The sequence below is a fragment of the Rhagoletis zephyria genome, unplaced genomic scaffold (assembly GCF_001687245.7).
Source record: "Rhagoletis zephyria isolate East Lansing unplaced genomic scaffold, Rhagoletis_zephyria_1.1 Rzeph_scaffold_06139, whole genome shotgun sequence".
NCBI classification, from domain to species: Eukaryota; Metazoa; Arthropoda; class Insecta; order Diptera; family Tephritidae; genus Rhagoletis; species Rhagoletis zephyria.
The window spans coordinates 1-20840 of NW_016163222.1; the positions used below are offsets into that span (position 1 = coordinate 1).

General features: G+C 31.9%; 1 protein-coding gene and 1 long non-coding RNA gene across 2 annotated transcripts; one reads left to right on the plus strand and one right to left on the minus strand.

Moving 5' to 3' along the window:
* The first annotated feature begins 1740 nt into the window (after positions 1-1740).
* Positions 1741-8697, plus strand: LOC108372890 (uncharacterized). The gene is made up of 3 exons (XR_001848901.1): positions 1741-2617; positions 6369-6695; positions 8164-8697. It is a non-coding gene; the product is annotated as an uncharacterized LOC108372890 (long non-coding RNA).
* Positions 8698-16140: 7443 nt separating this feature from the next.
* Positions 16141-20445, minus strand: mRRF2 (mitochondrial ribosome recycling factor 2). The gene is made up of 10 exons (XM_017628688.1): positions 20118-20445; positions 19787-19949; positions 19370-19662; positions 18941-19307; positions 18346-18568; positions 17962-18271; positions 17674-17884; positions 17198-17411; positions 16980-17129; positions 16141-16478 (listed from the first exon to the last, which is right to left on the minus strand). Exons 1-10 carry the CDS (start codon positions 20233-20235, stop codon positions 16314-16316), a joined length of 2214 nt encoding a protein of 737 aa, XP_017484177.1. The 5' UTR covers positions 20236-20445; the 3' UTR covers positions 16141-16313.
* Between the last annotated feature and the right edge of the window lie 395 nt (positions 20446-20840).

Below are 20840 nucleotides of genomic sequence, written 5' to 3' on the forward strand. Positions count from 1 at the left end.
TACGCCGTCACACTCACCAACATACATATGGCAAAATATGCGAAAAAAATAAATAAGGTTCAACAATAAAATTGAAAAAGCATGCAATAACGATATACATAAATAATCGTGTAATTTCAGAAAAAAAAAACTATTTAAAAATATATAATTCATACATTTTACGCACTTTTGATTTGTATGTATACATACTCATATTATAGTAGTAAAATAAGTTCATAATACATATTAACAAGCGTGAATTCATGAAGGTAAGAAAACAAAAAACAATATTAAATAGCGTTCAACGTTCAAAAACAACACAGGGGTCATGGACCTTTAGATCACAAAACTCTACAGCGAAGTTAGTTGCAGCTTTTAAACATAATTTTCAAGGAAATATCTGTCAGAAAACGGCAACTAACTTTAGAATTTATTTTGTTTGTTTCGACTATCAATCAATATGTCCCAGTATCTCTTGATTAAAAAAGGATAACGTCATTATTTATTTAGACACAAAAAAATGACACAAATTTTGTCTGTTGCATTAAATTTTACCATGTAACCAAACAGGTTTACTTTCAAAATGACATGTATGCATAAGAAAAAAATAAATAAATAATAATACAATTTAAGTAAATTTAGTGGCGCAATTAGTTTGCCAATGTAGCACAAAAACACACATGAAATAGTTCACCGTTTAATTTTTATTTGTTTTTTTTTTTTAATTGAACAATTTTTTTTATTATTATTACAGTTTTTTTTTTTTTAATAAATTATCGTTTATTGTAATTTATCGTTCTTTTTTTTTGTATTTATACGTTTTACGTTGGAATTTTTTCCGCGTTCATCTCTTTAATTTCTTTATTCTTTGTCACTCTCGCTACACTTATTTTTTGCTGGAAATACGAACAATAAGATCTCAACAATGTTATCCCTCAGTTCTACTGGTGAGCTTTGTTCAAAAATAGAATAGAATTTTAAAACGTAAATGAAAGGAGGGGCATACCACTTCCATCTTTTTATAGCCCAATAGTTGAGAGCTACACATTTCCACATTTTCTGAGCATATAAATTACTCGCCGGCAGCACATGATCCAAAGACAAACTAGCCGGATTAGTTGTAAAAATTAGGAATTAAAAATGTTGCTGATATCGCTTGTGCATGACTTACTCCAAAGCTAATCATTCCCGCGATGAATACCAAGCTACCACGAAATTAACTACTTTGTTCCTTTTCTTTTTACTAGAATCGCGTAAAATTTCCTTTACCTTTTAGATAAAAGAAAACCTGTCATGGGATGGTACTTGAGAAAATTAATTAAATTCATTATTAATTTCGTGGAGACAAAATATCATGTTTTCATTACCTTTTTGGTTAGGTAGATTCATGTTTCGAATTACAACTAAAAATCGATTCTCAGAAGGTTCATTAACCTATTCTTCGAAGTAAAGCAATCAAAAATTACTTATGTACACTACCACAAAGCAAATTAAGCAAGCTTCTTTTTGAACTAAATTTTTCAACACAAAATTTATTTTTTTTTTTTTGTTGTGGATGTAAGCCATTAAATCAAATCAGTACCGATAACAATATAAATTTTTCATATTTATTTCTTTTTTAGTTCTGGATCATTTTATTTTTCTTCAATGCGGAGTGCTGATGACCACGCTCAAATAATTTTATTTTTTCATAAACTACCAATAATTGTGCAATGTGCAAATAAGTATAGCGTCTTTTTGTTAGTTAGTGTTAGTTCTCGTTTTACTAAAAATAGTTTTTATGTTTTTCATGAAAAAAAATCGTCACTAATCAATTGCGCTTCAATTCATTTGTTTACCATTTTATTGTTAGGTGCATATGTTTTTGCGCTTTAATGCTTAAAGCTGGCAATGTAAAGTTCTTATTTCGAAACTTTGCAAGAAAGTCCAGTTTTTTTTTACTTACATTTTGTTCCTTATATGTTTGATTTTGCAATTTCGTTGCTTATATATATACATAAATACATGTATCTACATATGTACAATATTTATGTATGTACCTGTAATATATGTGCATATGTATTTGTGCGGTTGTTGGCATCAATTACATTGCAATTAAAACCAAATTGAATATTTAACCAGTACGAGTACACACCAAATTGGTTATCACCTGCAAATTGTCTTCTTTTTTCTCTCTCTTTTTTTCCCCATTTTTTTTGTCTCCTCCCATATAAATGCCTTGCAGATGGTTATGTGGTTGCGCCTGGTGGTCAATGCTGTTTTGCTAAACAGTGGTTGTGAAGCAAAGAAGGAGAGCTAAAAAAAATTAAAAAAAAAAAATACAAAACTAAATAAAATGTCCTTAATTAACCTACAGTTCATACCATGAATCATACACGAATTCGCTCGGCTAATTCAAGCATAATGCGTATAACACTTACCCACCAACCAACCAACCAACCAACACTCCCACTAACGCACATCCCACAACTTTACCGGCTTCATTAATCTTCCAACAACTCGGCACCAATCCAACATCTCAAGCAGCCGCTGTTCCATGTGCAAAATGTGCCAAAATTTTTATATATGAAAATCGGTATTTTCTGTATTTCGCAACCTTGAAGCGCTCGAAGTTTAAATGTGTATAAGCATAGTGCAGGTAAAAAAAAAAAAAAAAACAGAAATGTGTATCGCAAGTTAGTGTTAAATGCTTTCTTTGTTGTTTTATTAGCTTCCCGTAAATTGTTTTCGGTTGCAGTCAGTACTCGTTTTGTCACTCAGAAATACATATTTGCTTTAATTTTTGTAGTGGTATAGTATGTTTTAGGTTTGCCAATAAGAGTTATGTATTTCATAGAAATAAGTTTTAGTTCTTGTTTTAAGAAAAAAAAAATCGATAGAAAGCACAAAAAAAAACGCCAAACATTCGATACTGAAAATTTTAGCGTAGCATTTGTTTAGGTGGCTACCCTATTAAAATTAATTTGTATTAACAACTGTTAATCAAAACGTTTCGCTGAGTACCCACAATGTAATATTTCGCCTTCTTAAGCTATGTATTTAACTATAATTTGTTAGATGGCAACCCTTATAAAAATTTTTCAATATATCGATGGTCCTGTGCAACACAACGACACAATTCAAAATTCAAAAAATAAAAACTGCTACTACTGTTAAGTGGCTCATGTCTCTAATCCTTGTCGAATCTTATCTTTTGTACTTACTTTAGCAATCCTTACTGCTTAGGTACTTTGGTAAGGGATGGAAATGGATTAGACAAGGATTAGCGACAAGAGCCACTTAACAGTAGTAACAGTCTTTATTTTTTGAATTTTGAATTGTGTCGTTGTGTTGCACAGGACCATCGATATGTACATACTTAAAATATGAACCGTTTTTCTTTCGACACTCCGCATCCGCAAATTAAAATTTTTTTTTATGTTAATTTTATTTTCTTTTTAGATTAATTTCTTTTAAATTATTTTTATTTTGATATTAATTTTTAAATTTCTTTAAAATTATTATTTTTTTCAGTTCATCCTTTTAGTTGTTTTATGTTTCTTGTTTTATTATTTGTATTTTTTTTAATTTTGTTTTTAATACATTTCCATTTGTGTATTTTTTTTAGGGTTCACTCAAATTTAGAGCCGTTTTCTCAAGTATGCTTTAAAATTTGTCCGCCCGTTAAACACAAATTGTGTGAGGATGATTGCAATCCCATTTATAAAAATTTTCTGCCACGTATAGTTTTTAAGAAAAAAACTGTTGAACTGAAAAAAAAAATTAAAAAAAAACCGCGTATTAATGTAAGTAAAATTCGTCTGATGAATATCACATATGTCGATAAGTGAAAAAATCGTTGAAAGTAGAAATTTTTGATTGTATAAATGCCACTTCAATAGTTTTTTCTTAAAAAACTAGACGTGCTATAAAAATTGTGTAAACGGATTTTAAATCAGCATCAAAAAATCTATAAGATGAGATCAGTCCTGTTTTCGAGATCAAAATCCTTAAAATTTTGTTGTACCTTGTTATTTTACTACGTGACTGAGGGAGCACATTTTACGTTATTCAGCTATTATTTTCAAAGTGATTTAAATAGCGCAATTAGTATTTGACTTAAAATTTAAAGAATTTATCGCATTGTATTGTAGCCATAAATTCCTTAATTTCACTCCATGTAGTGAGCTGTAAATGTGCCGCCGTAGCTTGGAGAGGTCATCTCTATTTACGCATAGACGTTCTTTTTTCCACCACACAGCGGAAGAGATATTTGTTTTTGGTGTCAAATCGTGAGCACAAACAGATACCATAGGTTTAAATTTTTAAGGACACATATTGCCAGACGGCGGTAACTTGGCGACAAATACCAGCTTGCCACGCCATCTGGTGATGAACAGTCGCCGCATAATTGAATACGTCAGAGTGCTGCCACAAAATCTCTCTCTCTTTCTGTCGTAACCAAAGGCTCCACACTTCTGATTTGTTGCTCACGTTGCATAGGGGGCGTGAACGTGGATGCAGGTGGAGGGATTGCATCTCACTATATGTATGCATACCAAGAAGAAGCTGCTCATGATAAAATGTTTAACCACATTGAGTGTAGCAATATTTTTTCCGCTTCACATTTCATATTCATGTCTGAAGTGTATGAGGGAACTATAAAATGGAATTAAAAATTAATTAATTAATTTGTTTCATTAGTTAATCGAAAATCCACCCTGTGTTTTTATAAATTTACTAAAAAAAATTATGTTAGAGAAAATATTTGTTGAAAATTTCTTGAAAAATTTCCGTAGCATATTTTTTTTTTTAAGAAATATTTTCAGTAAAATTTTCAGTTTTACGATTTTAACTCCAATAAAATTTGTTTGACAAAACTTGTTTTTATTTACTGTTTTTTTTTTTAATTAACAAAGATGGCGAAAAAAACGGCAGCTACACATATATCGGGAAATTTTTTGTACTAAATTAAAAGAAATCAAATTTTTTTGGTCACAAAAATGGTTTCCGAAAATTTTTTGGAAAATTTCCTTATATTTTTTCTAAAAGATTTGTTCAATATAATTTTCTGGTATACGATTTTAGGTACAGTTACAAAGTTTTTTTTTTATTTTTTTCAACAGTATTTTTCCGAAAATTTCTTTTTTTTTAATTATTTCAATATAATTATCAGTTTTTTACAATTTTAACTACAATTAAATTTTTTTACAAAAATAATTTTTTCTGGCATTTTTTTTTTAATCTACAGTCATGACGAAAAATAACAGCATCGTGAAATTTTTGTAGTTACAAATTGTCCTAGAATTTGTTTTTTGTACACTTTTTTATTTTTTTCAACAGTAATGGCGAAAATAATAAACTTTTTTGTATTAAATAATATATTAACATTTTTTTTTTATTAAATTAAAATAAATAAATTTCTTTGTCAAAAAATGTTCCTTATTTTTTTGTTTATCTATTTTTTTATTTATTTCAAAATTAATGCCGAAAAATAACGGCATCGTTCCCTTTTTTGTATTAAATAGAAAGTATTTTTTTTTATCACAAAAATCTTTTCTGAAAACTTAAAAAAAATTAATTTTTTTAATCACAAAAATCTTTTTTGAAAACTAAAAAAAAATATTTATTTTTTCTATTTTTTTCTATAATTTTAAGTTTTGCAATTTTAACTACAGTTAAAATTTTTTTGCAAAAAACTTTTTCAGTGAATTTTTTAATTTTCAACCGAAAAAAGGCATCGCTGTGCGATTTTTTGTAAAAAATGAAAATAGTTAACATTCGTAACCAGATAAACCCATATATTTAATCGTCTTAGCTTTCAGATAAATTACTGATTAACTGCAATATATGGGGTGATCCATCTAGAATTTTTCTATTTAAAATAAAACACTTAAAACAGATCTGGATGTCGGAATCTTTTCTATCGCCCGAAAAAATAATCTCTGATATTTACTATTTACTTCATTCAAAGGTTCAATTTCAGCCAACAAAAAGGCAGTTATCAAGGTGTGGTAGCGCTCGGTATTTTCGGTTATGTTCTCTCTGCAGCCAAGATTTGAAGGTCTAGATGGATCACCCTATATAAATATTTACATATGTACCCACATAGTATGTGTTGTTTAAATTTCGCTTTTTGTTTGTAGCTCTTAATTTTTTTTGTATTTTTTTTTTTCTTTTCCGCAATGGTTGTGGTTTTTGCTTAATTGAAGGTAAATTATTTTCTAGTTTATCCAGTCAGTAGCACTAGAATAGTTTGCTAGGCGTAATTTTTTTAAATACATTTTATTTATACACAAAGATATTTATTTACATGTGTGCACAAACACTTGCATTGTACATACATATTTAATTTTCTAAAAACTTTTATCTTTTTTCGTTCTTTTTTATTTTTAATTTTGCAATTACAGAAAAAAAGAGAAAAAGAAATGAAGGACCCCATATATACAAACACTTGCAACTCCATCAGAGAGCTTTGTACAGGAATGAGCACACACACACACAGACACATAGACCTGCTGTAGCAAAAGCACGCCATTGAGTGAAGACGGAAGTGAACAAACAAAAACTAAAAAACGGAAGATTGTAAACGAACTCTTTTAAGCTGAGAAACACTTTCGCAAAGAAAAATTCAATAAAATTGAATTTCGATTTCTTTTATACATACATACATACGAATGTAAACAAAAAGTTATTATAAGGAAACATTGACAAACAATGAAAGAAAAAACGATTTGGTAAGTGAAATTCGTTAATTGTGTGTAGTTACCATAGAAAGGGTCTCGATTGAAATGCAGATTTAATTTTTTATATTTTTTTTTTAATTATATATGTATTTTAGGTGTATGTTTTTCCTTAGACTGGGAAAAACTTCAAGTAGTTCGAAAATCTAGTATTATATTGCTGAACTATCAGTATTTATATATGAAACCTATTCGGGCTTCGAGTTCCTAAACTTAAAGCTTTTAACCAAATATTCCTTGTTTTTGGTTGTTGTTTTCTCAACTTGTGAAATCAATTTTTGCCGTTTTTTTTGTTTGTTTGTTTGTTGCGAACACTAGGTTATTATCTTCAGAAATAAGCGAAATATCTTAGCCCCCAACCTATTTTCAATATATTCTCAAACCTAGATACATTTTTGTTGGTCACTTCCATTACAAAAAAAAAAAAAAAACATTCGAAACAAGGTACTCCACGACGTAGTCTCAGACCGAAATCTCTTTCCATCATAATTTTAATTTAATCGATAGAAAAATTAAATTGCTTGCGTTACTCTCCCATGTTGCATACTTTTGGGCCCCACTGCTTTTCATTTAGAGAGTTTTAACGACGAAAATTTATCGTGGCGATTGTCATAATTCCACTGCTAGTTATCTGCCGAAATATGTATCGTGGGGATGCGGAGGTGTTAGATGACTGAAACAACAGCTCTTAATTGGGTAAAATCCGCGTAATTCCGGTTCATAAAGTTTGATATCGTTAGAACGTTTTATCGACCGATCTCACCCGCTACTGTATCATAGGGAGCTTACCATATCTCATAGATTGGCGACTGCTCAATATTGACGCCCTGCACTCGAAAGGCACTTGTGACAAGAAAGATCTCTTCCAAAGTACATCAGATGGCATCTGCTTGAATTTCCGGGAAAGCTCCTGGACTGTATAAAAAAACTACTGACCCGACGCTGTGCAGACAGGCACTTAACCCTAATTCCCTCTCCCTGTGAATACCATAATCAGAATTTAACCACCACCCATTGCCAGAGTAAGGGCTTCAGCTGCCTCGATAGACCTGTCATACTCAGGCACAATTACGATCTTTATATGTATGTTATTCATTTAAGGCCGTTGTCACAGTGAAAAGTTAACTCGCATTCGGCAATCAAGGATTGAATTTCGGTACAAAAAGCAAAAGTTAACTACCGCAAGAATATTGTCTTGCACTGGAAAATCTAGATTTTTGAGAATGGAAATCAAGGTTCTAGAATGCCATTGAACAGAGTTACACCCCTGCTCGTTACGTCTTGCCATTTCCAGTTTATTGACAATTTTACCTGTTTATCAAGAGTCTGCACAATGTGTATTTTTTTTTTATCTCTTTACGAAATTACTTACATTAAAATTTCTTCAAGATTTTATTTAGTTTTTTACCATTTTTGGATTAAGCTATGGTTTCTAATGAAAATTTGTCTTTGCTAATTTCAGCTAATTTTTATTTCTTCTCCCCACATTCATGTGGGAACGCACACCCGAACATAAATATATGCATAATACTTATACATCTACATAAATTAACCGAAAATCGAATCGAAAGAACCAAAAATCGTACACTAAATTTGGCGCTCCCAAAACAAAGTAAAAGCAAATATCGAACTTCATCAGCGCATCATCACAAAAGCCACTAAAGCTAAAAGCGTGTAAGCGTCTAGCTGAAAATGACACTGATCAACAAAATCATCCACCCAAAAATATGCATGGGCATTTAAACAGATATCATTTGCACCCCCGATGCCACGAACAACAACAACAATAACTAGTTGTGAAACGCATACATACAAGCATACATAAGAGTAACACGAACAAATTTTACGACGTCAAAGTCAAGGCCAACTTCAACGTGTGTTAACTGTCTTGCATACATACTTTACATGCAAACATAACAAATACTATTATTTTTAATTTATATTTACTATATACATACATACATGTATGTATTTAACTCTACTACGATTGTATGTGTGTGTATTATATTAAAAAAAAAAACAAAAAAAAAAAAGAGAAACATGATTTATAAATATTAATTACAATTGATAATTGTATTGTGAATTTAATTACACAAACAAACAAACATACACATACAAATGCAACAACAAATTACGCTCTTCGTTGTATCTACATACATACATACATATATTATGTAATATTATATATACATACATAAATACGCTATTTTAGAATTATTTATACATAAAACAAAAAAAAAACAAAAAACTTTCAAAAAGATGAAAAGAAAAGCAACAAAAAAATCGCTTAAAGAACATATACATAAAAAACAATTATCTTTAAAAGATTATCATTATGAATGATAGAAAACGTATTAAAAATTAAGATCGCAAATGAGTTTCAATTAAATTACTTTTAAAAATTCGTAATCGTATTTATGTACATGAAAATTATTTCGGTTTCGTTTGGTTTTTTACCAATACACAAAATTGACGCCTAAAAGCAGTGAGTGACATTTACAGTGCGAATAGTATATCCGAAAGCAAATTAGTGGAAAGGTTCTTCTTTTGTCTCAGCTGCTTACACGTTAAATGACGCAAGCTACTTAAATATATATGCAAAAACTAAACTTCTAAACTTCTTCTCTTTAGGCTACTTTTGTAAGGGGCGTTAAAAGTCCGCACGTTGAATAGAAACTTCGAAATTCGAAGAGTAAGTCACTTTTCGGCAATATTTTGTAATAGATATAAATATTAATGATATAAATATTTGAATTGCAATGCAAGACATATTTTAATGTCAAGACATAATCAACAAGGTGCAAGGTAGCCTTCTACTTTGTTGAATATGGCTTACTTTTTCAGCTATATCGTATTCGAAAGTGTCGAATTCGATGCGGGTTTAAAAAATATATCACAAACAGACAGTTAGATTTTCTTTAAAGTCCATTTCGATACTTTTTTTTAGCGATATCGGATTTAAAAGCTTTTCAAAGCCTTTCGTAAAACGCTAATTGGAAATTTAAAATATGTAAATCTTCAAATGTAGTATAAACGTATATATCGATATCAAAAAATGTCGGTAGTTATAGTTTAATTTTCGAAAATGTTGAATTCCATAATGTTAAGAAAAAGGTAATGGTCTGTAAGCCGCTGCATCAAATTAAAAAAAATAAAATGGATGTAATACTCATATTTCCATTTCAGAAAGTATCAAATTCGGTTATACTGAAATAAAAAAATGCGAAATAAAAGATATTTGGATACTGAAAAATTTACGATGTAATACTTTCATTTTCGAAAATTCCGAATTTGATATTAAAAAAATGGCAATTCACAATATTATTTTTGGAAATCGAAATAGAAAATGTTTCTGATGTTAACTAGTTTCATTTTCGAAAATTTCAAATACTTATGTGTTCGATCTTCGATGCTTATAGAACAATCCAAAGGAGTGAAGTTCACAATAGCGCTATTCGTCGACGAATGTCATATTTAATACCAAAGAACAAAGATAATAAGAAGGGGCAAAACGTTATAATTGTAGCGGACATGAGTAACAGGAGCGTGCCTTCTCTTTCGCCATAATACGTTTTTTGATTAGATGAAAAGAGAAGGCATGCCCCTGTTACTCACGCTCGCTACACTTATAACGTCCCTTCTTATTCTTCTTATTCTTTGATAATACCAAATGAAAATTCGTTCGAACAGCTTTCGATCACAATCGAAAATCAAGTACATCTCATAATATGGGTATTTAATAGCATCTATAATCGGCTGCAGCGAATTAAATAATAAATATATAATAATATATTTTATATGCACATATGCCAGTGATCTCAATTTCGAAAAAATGTCAAATTCCGTGATCCGCTATAACAAAATGAAAAAACTGAAAACGTTATATTCGGAAATTCGAAAATTATAAAAAATCAGATATTTCGATATCGTTAATGGAATATTTTCTTTTTCGAGAATTTCAATTTCATATAAAAAAAAAATATCGCTAATTCTTCGTATCATTTCTGGAAATTTCGAAGGAAATAAAACACTGGAATTTATACTAAAACAATTTATAATTTTTCATATATATTTTTTTTTTTTTGGAAATTTCGAAATCGGTTTTCGAAAACTTCAAATATGTATGTAGCTACTTAGTTTCATTATCGAAAATTTTGAATTCAATTTTTTAGATATTAATACGAGTTATGAAATCTACATTTTCGAAAATGTCGGAATCTAAAATCTTCGAAAGTTATAGTTCAATTTCCACTAAAAAAAATCGCTTTTTCTTTATATTAAAATCACAGAAAGTCGATTGTAAAGTTTAGATCTTGAAAATGTCGAATTCTTAAACCGTTAGTATCGTTTAAGCGAAATAAAAAACCAAATGATCACATTCAAAAGTTTCATTATTTTTGAAAGTTTCGAAATCGACTTTGATAATAAAACTGTCAAAATCACATATTATTGAATATTATTACTTATGTACTATATCGTGAAACCGCTGTACCGAAATAACGAGTGTGAAGTTAAATTTTCGAAAATGCCAAATTCGATATTTAAAAGTTCAAAGTTACAAAATATCCTGCGTCTTTTACAAAATATTGCCAAAACAAAACTTAACTTATCGATTAATCGATATCATTTAACCTACCTATTTGAAAACGCTACCTGCTAAGATATCCAGTTCTTTTAGTGAAGAGTTAGGACAGCAATCGTCGAACTTCCGCTGGTAATTTTGTGTAAAAAACTCTGGTTAGTTAAGTTCGGCCTAAAAATAGAATTTGTTTAAGCTAAACAGTAAAAACAAATAGAAAGAGTAGCGTCGCTGAACTACGTGAAATTAACAGCTCTATTCCCAAAAAATGGCAAAACTTGCCGATATGACTATTGTCATAGTGATCTTGAGTATCGAAAAATATTTCCAATATTTCCACACGGCGACGGTAAATCATTTTAAGCGTCCAAAACACAAGACACCTAAAAGTATGAATTCATATTTCATATTGTCGTATCACTCAAGAAGCCTGGTCAGTACATGTTTCTGTGTTGATTTCTTTAAGTTTTTAACTATTGATTTTGAGAATATCATTTCACTTAGAAATTAGAGAAAACAATAAAAAAGGATATGTAAATTTTACATTAGATGAAGCAGAAAAATATATACATACATACACAAGCATCTGCATACATTTCAATTACGCTGCTATATTAATAAAAAAAAGCAACACTTAATTCCACAAATTGAATTCCTTAATTTATTTGTAAGCATTTCTTTCAGCCTGCTGTTGTTGTTGTTGTGGTTTTTTTTTTTGTTCTATAATTTTCGTTTTCTCTTTATACGCATATATAGTTTATATACATACATTTGTATGTATATAAATATGTATGCATTATGTTATTGTTTTTTAATTGTACGTACTATGTTCAGTTTTTTTTCGCTTTATATTGCCTTATTTATTATTCATAATTTGTAAACTTATACATATATTTTATAAAACTACATACATTTTAATGCATACATACATACAGATACATATACATATATAAACAGAAATACGTTTAATCATATGTCCACGTCTGTAGTTAGGGTATTAAAATTGAAGTAAAGCAAACTTAAAAAGCTAAACGAAAAGTAATATTAAAAAGAAAGAAAATCAAATAAAAATAAAGAAAAAAATAAATAAAAAAAAGTAGAAAGCCTCGATCTTTTTGGTCAGCCACAAATACACAGCGCCAGTAAATGGTGTAGGTAGGGTTTTGGGTAATTGTTTTTTGCTTTCAGAACTGCAGATTTGATTTTATTTGCCAATATTATTTTAAGAAATCACATGATTCCACGATTTGCATTTGGAATTTACTTTAGAATCGGTAAAACTTCTTAGTGACTACTCACGGATGTCTGGATGTCTACATGATAAAGTTTCAGCCATTAACACTAATATATGAAATGATCTCTCAATCTCAAAAATTACTTATCTGGCGGTCTCAGCAGCAATTTAAGTGAAACATTTTTTCGCCCCCGCCCCCTGTCAGTTTTTAGGTTAAATAAAAATGGAATTTTTCACTTAAATAGCTCACGTGAAATTGGCTAAAAGCGTTAAAAGCAGGGGCGGAAAATAATCATTATTTTTTATAATTTAACCAAACAAACAACAAACAAAATTGTAATCGCCGTAAAACAATTTTAACTATACTCACGCATTTGTGTTCGTACGTCCTACTGTAATATTTACGATGAATTTTATTTTTCGATTTTAACCAATAAAGATTAAAAATAATAATTAATATTTGAGTTTTATTTTTCCGCTCGATCAAAAATAATGATTAGTTTACGATTTTTATTGTTATTTTATTTCGTTCAACGAAAAATTATTAGTGAGTTTAATTTTTTCACTTAAGAATCATTCAAAAAACTCAAAAGCTATATCAGCGTTACTTCCGACGTATCCTTTTCAGAGGTAGGGATGAATAAGTCGCAAAATTTTCAGGTCAAAATTTCAGTTGCTTGCGTCTGTATGGCCTTTTATTTTATTTTATGAATAATTTTTATACATACATATGAACATATCGAGCCCTAACCGCCAAAATAACGTAAGCGACATTTTTTTCAAAATTTTCTTTTTTATGCAGAAATGTATCTAAATACTTCTGCATCAAAAAGAAAATTTTGAAAAAAATGTCGCTTACGTTGTTTTGGCGGTTAGGGCTCGATATTTAAGTGGAAAAATAAAACGCAATAATAATTATTATCTTTGAGCGAAAAACAATATCATTACGCATGTTTTATTCAACCATCACAAGCTAATACATAGCTAAATCTTGGTCAAATAAAACGAAATTAGCTTATTGACTGCAAGCAAAAAAATTTTTTTTTTAATATTCAAGTCTTTGTTAAGATTTTTTTTTTTTGTGCGCACTGTTCATCTTTGCGGGCAATGCGGTATAATGGGAAATAACGAATTATCGCATTGACCTCTTTTATGGCAAGCAGACATGCATACAATTTTCATATTTTTTTAAAATTTTGAATTATAAATATTGTTGGGAATATCAATTTTTAACGTTGTAGTGTCAAAGCAAGTTTTTGCTTCATTCTGATGCTTGAGGGCAATGCCTCTAGCTCAATATATGTATAAGCAAAGATAGCTTTTCATAAGCCAATATACATATGTAATTATGTTGGGTAAGCCTTCCATACAAATAAAGCGAATAGCTTAAATTTCTGGTCAAATAAAATAGGTCTATTATTTGTGATCGAAAAAGTAAAAATCAAATAATAATTATTTCCGTTGAGCGAAAAAATAAAGCTCAGTAGTAAATACACAGTGCAACACTCGAAAAGTGACGAGAATGAGACCAATTACAAACATTAAAAAAGGTCAAAATATGAATAAATACCAAAGCATTTGAAAAATTGGTTCCCTTTTCCTTTTTATATCGATCTGAAGTTGTGAATTTAAAGTTCAAAAATAAACAATTACAATGGTTTTTTTGGTTCCGCTCACAAATTTCATACCTACATACATATGTACATATATGTATATATATTAGGGTGGTCCCTAAAATCAAATGAAAATTTTTTTTCAGTCTCAGTCCCTCAATCGGTAATACCGCGGCCACAGATTTCACGTATTAATTTTGCTCCCGATTGGAGACGGTTAAGGCGTTTCGCACAGGGAGCAAAGTTCAGATTCCTCTATGGAGACTCAAAAAATTAAAAAAATTTTTTTTTTTCAATTAATATCCAAAATCAATACTACTTTAGTCGAAGATATCACATATAAATTTAAGGCGTGTCGCACAGGGGTCAAAGTTAATCAAATGCTGACGGTCCAATTCCCATCACCTCCAACTTTTTAAAATTTGTTGCACAGTGTTATTATTTTTGAGCACAAAAAAAAAAAATAAAAAGTGTAATATAATGATTAGAGGCTGATTTAAATTATTTTACACACAATGATTACCGTACCTGGTCAAGAGTTTAACTGAACTGTCGAAATTCCCATGGAAAAATTGTAATTGCTATAAGGTTTTAGAGGTCTTATTAAAAAATATGAAACAACAGTTTAATTAAGAGCTACTGCTTAGATCAATGATCCTTTAGCCGCCAACTTTCGAAAAATTTTGTTTACCATTTTTTTTTTGCTCTCGGTATGGGTAAAATTTGCGGTTAACCCAGCAGAAAATTTGTAACTGCTCCTTGTGGAACCCAGGCAATAGTTCGCGCCCAGTTCGTGAGCATTTCGAGGGTAGTTAAGGATAATTTCGGCAGCCTTTAAAGACCATTTCGAACTGGTTCAGAATAGTTTTGGGACAACTATTTGAACACCATTTCGGGACTAGTTCGGGATCACTTTGGGACTAATAATGGACCATTTAGGTACCGGTTCAAGACTTGTTTATTTATTTATTTATTTATTTATTTAGATCATTTCGGGAGAATTTTGAGCGATAAGAGCCAATCTTGGCAATTCTGACTCCAAATTCAGATTCAGCGGGAAAAAATACATTGCAAATCAGTAGCATAGTGTCGAGATCAAGCGCCCTCAGGTTGAGTGACATCTTTGCTCTCACTGTGGGTAAAATTTGCGTCAAACCAGCAGAAAATTTGTAACTCAACAGAAAATCTAATTTTTCTTTAGCAACAGCCTTTGTATTATACTGTTGTTGCAAAAATGCAACGCAGTTATAACCGTCTACAACTTGTCGTTGCATACAGCCAAACAAATTTAAGCGACCTTTTAATCTTGTTTTTATGCAAAAATGCTCCTAGAGTGTCTAGATGAATATCTGATCAAAAAGAAAATTTTGAAAAAATATCGCTTAAATTTTTTCGGCTGTTAGGGCTCGATATCCACTATAGTAGTGTATTGATAAAAAGCAACGTGGAAATTTGAAAAATACGGAGTTATTACAATTACAATTATGCGGAAACTGCAGATAAATAGTATTGAATAGTTATATGCTCTCGATATATGTATTCTCTAATTCGAAAGCATTACCGGCAACCGTTTAAACTATTATTTATGTTTGCACATTTTTTTCCACTCGTTTCTTTTTTCTTCTTTTCATACACCAATATACATACCAATAAAAGATACATCTTTAAATAACGACATATGTACATGCATATGTACATCTAAGCGCCGCGCGTACATTTAAAATTTTCATACATATATGTACATGTGTATGTAAACAAGCATGACTCTCATATATATATATATATGTAGAACATTTGAGGTAAGCGAAAAATAATGTAAACACGGAAAATGTCTAACAAAAAATAATTTACAAATATATACTGAAAAACGCATCTAGTAATATGATTATATGCTGCTAAAATAAGCAAATTAACAAAACAAAATTGAACGAAAACATAAAATGTTACATAAAAAAAGACAAATAATAAAAATGGTGAGAAATTAAAACTTTGAAATAAATACTTCCAAATGAATAAATATTTAATGTTGTTTTATTTATTTACATTTTTTTTTTTTGTAAATATACGTAATTATAAGTTAATAGCTATATTTTTAAAACTTATTTATAGATAATACAAAAATAATATTGGCATCTGTCTATGTATTTGTTGTAAATCTCAACTTTAAGCAGATATTTTCCATTAATTTATTCAAATCCTTGCGCTCTTTTTATTGCACGCACCTCATCGTTTGCATTCATATTTGCAAAACCGCAGGGTTGCATTGTCATGCTCGCAGTGCCCGAGCTAATGGTGCGCAACACACTGGAATAGCCGGATAACTCAGCCAATGGTGCATTAACGGATATAACCTGGGGACAAAAATAGAAAAGAATCAGGTTACTACTATGCTCGAAAAATTGAGTGGGGTGGTGCTACTGGATACTGGACGAGTCTACAAAGCACTACTGTGAAGGCTCTGCATAATAGTATTTTTATGTCGTCTAAAACTGAAGGTTAATAGGTAGCGTTTTCGATATTTTGCGGTAGTAAAGTTCATTTACATGCTATCCACCAATAATTTTACTTAATTTACGAGCCCTGTGTGAGAAAATAACGTTAGCGAAATTTTTTTCAAAATTTACTTGTTTATGCTCTTAGAGCCCTTTAAAGCATTTCTGCATCGTAAAGTAATTTTTGAAAAACAAAAAAATGTCGCTTACGTTATTTTCGCAGCATGTTTTTTTTTTTAATATATCAATGCAGTTTTAAGTATTGTAGTCGTAATGTACTTTCAGACAAAAATTAATGGAATATTGGAAAAAACATTTTTTTGTTTCGAAAAATTAGAACCCTCCAGCTCTTGCTCTCACCTTATTTTGTTCACTTTTCGGCCGCACGTCATTTATTGTGGCGCGACGACGTGTCAAATCAGCCATTATTGCAGATATCCGTTCCGTTGGCGCAACTATTTCCAGAGCCATAATTGGTTCAAGCAAGCGCGTGCCAGCTGAGGTTAATATCTGAATGCAACAAAAAAAAAAAACAAAAAAAAATCTTTGGTGCATGTTTTATGCTATAAAATTCTTACCTTTTGTACACATTGCGCCGCTGCTGCCATTACAAAGGAATCAGCCGTACCACGTCCTATTGTTATGTTATGTAAGCGTATCTGTGTTTCAACCACTTGGCCACCAACGCGTGGCCCGCGTTCCAAGGCCGATAACGCACCTTTACGTATCACATGCAGCATGCGTGGGCGGACAGTATTTAAATTTGCAGCATTCTCGCCGGATTTATCTAAGCTGTAAAATAAAGAAGTTATAGCGTCATTTTTTTCTTCATATTTTTACCTTACAAGTTACTATATGTGTCATCATTTAAAAGGTGGTCTAAGTGATTTCACGCCGTTTGTGTATGAATGATCATTTAACCCTATCTGAACGCATTTGCTAATCGTTCAACTTAACCAACCAAAGGTAAAAAGTGTTTTCATTCATTCTACTGATTAGATCACCTTTAAAATTATGGAACATAAACATATGTTAATGTTGCATAGCTATGTACCTAAATAGTTCTTTCTGTTCACGCGTCAGCTCCAGTGTAATCATTACACTTTGCTTACTACCAGCTATGTCCTTTTCTAACTGAAAAGTCTCAATTGCTGGCTCTTCAATCGTTTCTTTGTAGGCAATTTGTAGTGGCCCAAGATCTACATCGATTTTATATTCGGTGAGTATGCGAGATTTAACAATATCCATATGCAGTTCACCCATGCCTGGAAATTAGATCGATTTAATTAGCGAGTAAACGTGGAGACACTATAAATTCAAACCCGATTCGTTGGTTTCTTACCACCCAGTACTGTTTGTCCAGTAACAGAGTCGTAGTTCACACGCAAGCTGGGATCTTCGCGCTGCAATTGCTTTAGCGCTGCCTCCATGGCATTCTGAGTCGCTAAGCTAGGTGGTTCGATGGAGCAAAAGTAGACAGCGTCAGGTATTTGTGGCTCTGTGGCGAATATCTCACTCACTAGGGTAGCATCAGTATCGCTCTCTTCGGGAGTTACATGGTTTTCAGGTAATTTCAGTGTTTTTCCTAAACGCTTTTGTGCACTTTTTAGTGTGGAGACACTTGCCGTCAACAGATCACCAGTAACTGTATGCTAAGGGATGAATTTCGTAAGAATGGAAAACAGTTGTAATGTAATTAAAAAATATTATTTGGTTCTTACTCTACCTTCAAGCCAGCACATATTGCTACATCTCCTGCTGGCACTCCACTAATTTCCCGGTACTCATCTGCTAAAGGCTCATAAACTTTGCTAATCGCCTCTGCAGTGTTGCGTGTGGTAACCAAACGTGAGCCTTTCTTCAATTCCCCACGAAACACGCGCACCAACGTCAAGGTACCACGTTGCTTGTCGTGCACAATTTTAAAAACTTTGCCGACAAAATCTTCACTATATCAGTGAGGTTGCATTAAAAGGTAGGTAGGATAGTATATCGATACCTGAGTGGAAGATCGACCTATCTCGGCAGTCAGTTCGAAAACGTCCTATCTCAGAAAACTTCAAGTGCTATATCTGAATTTGGCTGAAGAACGCCCGATCTCAGCACATTTTCAATGTATTTAATGTTTTTTGATCGAATTCTGAGATGGTTGTTTTTCAATAAAACTATGAATTACGGCATTGTTCAATAAAATTTTGAAGTAAGGCGTTCTTGAAAAGTTTTCTGAGATAAGTCGTTTTCGAACTGGCTTCAGAGATAAGTTGATCTTTCAATCAGGTGACGATATGGTAACAAAATTGTATTGTACAATAGTTCATTACCCAAAACAATCGTAAAGCTGGCTGCGTTCATGAGGTGCTGGTAAATAATCAATGACTGCATCCATTACGAGCTGAATGCCTACATTTTTGTATGCCGAGCCAACAAGCACTGGCACCACCTTACGCCGCGCTACAGAGCGTCGCAAGGCTTGTTGGATTAGCTCGTTGGTGACTTGTTCGAAACCTTCACTATTTATAACTACCTGCGCTAGCTCATCATCGATACCGGAAAGCTCATCTATCAGGGTGTAACGTTTCTCTTGCAACTCTGCCAGATGTACATCTAAAGGTGGCTGTGCTGAATACTCGCGACCCAAACTTTCAGTATTCCAAGTGAACGTTTGCTGTGTGATTACATCCAATATACCTAAGAGGCTTAATTTATTATATATGTATATATATGTATATATTTTTTTATTATAAACATACCCAAATTTCCCTTATCATCCTTCAATGGCGACTGTAAGCAAATGGGTTTTACATCCAATTTTTGCGACAAGTCACGCACGCAGGCCATGAAATCTGCGTCCGGACGATCCATTTTATTCACAAATACCAGCTTGGGCAAACGATGTTTTTCAGCTTGTGTCCATACCGTGATTGTTTGTGCTTCGACGCCAGCTGTGCCATCTAACACTACAATAACACCGTCCACAGCGTGCAGCGACTGCTCCACTTCCATTGTGAAGTCTATATGACCCGGGGTGTCTAAAAGATTTATTCTAAAAATAAAAGAAGATACAATTTTTAATCAACATTTCTTTGGTTGTTGCTGTGTATATGCTGATATATAAATTCCCCAAAGAGGGACTGTCGTGGGAACGACATTTCGTTGGTACAACCCACTTGTGTCCACGCCAGTTGAAAGCGACCGCCGAGCTGCATATCGTTATACCGCGCTCACGCTCCTGCGTTAGGTAATCTGTAACAGTGTTCCCGCGATGCACTTCGCCCAGGGTGCGTGTCTTCCCAGCGTAGAAGAGCATACGCTCTGTGGTGGTTGTTTTACCTAAAAATTATGTTGTAATATCAATCGTGTATCTATTTGAAATTAATGTTTTTGTTGTAGCAGCATACAAGTTCCCCAAAGAGTTTTTGGGGAGTGTTGCTGGAGTGATAGTCTTTGGCCAGATATAAATCTGGGTTGTTCCGATTACGTAGACCCCACTCTGCTTACCTGCATCGATATGTGCTAAAATACCAATGTTTCGCAACTTTGCGCTGCTATAAAAACGATGCGACCTCGCATGTATACCAATGCTTTGTATTAACAAAATGCTGCGTGCTATTGTCATTTGTGGTTTCTTTTAATATCTTTAAATTTATTAAATCCCTAAAAGTTTGTTTTTATCGACAGTTGAAGAAAAAAGTCATTTTTCAAACAGCTGATAAACAGCTGATTCTATGGTTGCCACACGTACCCCATTGGGGGTCCACCCTCATTTTCGAACGAAATCATTTATACCATGTTCTGACCGACAACGAAAACACCTTGGAACACCTTTGGGATTGTGGGCTGAATGCTGTTCACACCGACTGTTGGTGTTTTCGTTGACATTTCTTTCATCCTTTGTTTACAGTTTTGCTACACAAAAACAAAACCAAAATACTTTTCCTTCAATTTCTTTTCATTAACAACCTTTTACTTCCATGCTTGCTTTATTTTGGCCAGCCAATTAACAATAAATCCGAAATGACGTATTAAAGATGATAAAATAAGACTTCCACTTCGATAAATAATCGAAAAAAACTAGTGCAGACACCGAATGGAATGAGTGGAACGTGAGTTTTCAAGTGGTTTTCAGCGAAAACTAGTTTTCGTATGACAGATTCTACATGGACGGAAACACAAGTTTTAGGTCGAAAACCAGTTTTACCAACGAAAACATGTTTTCGATGT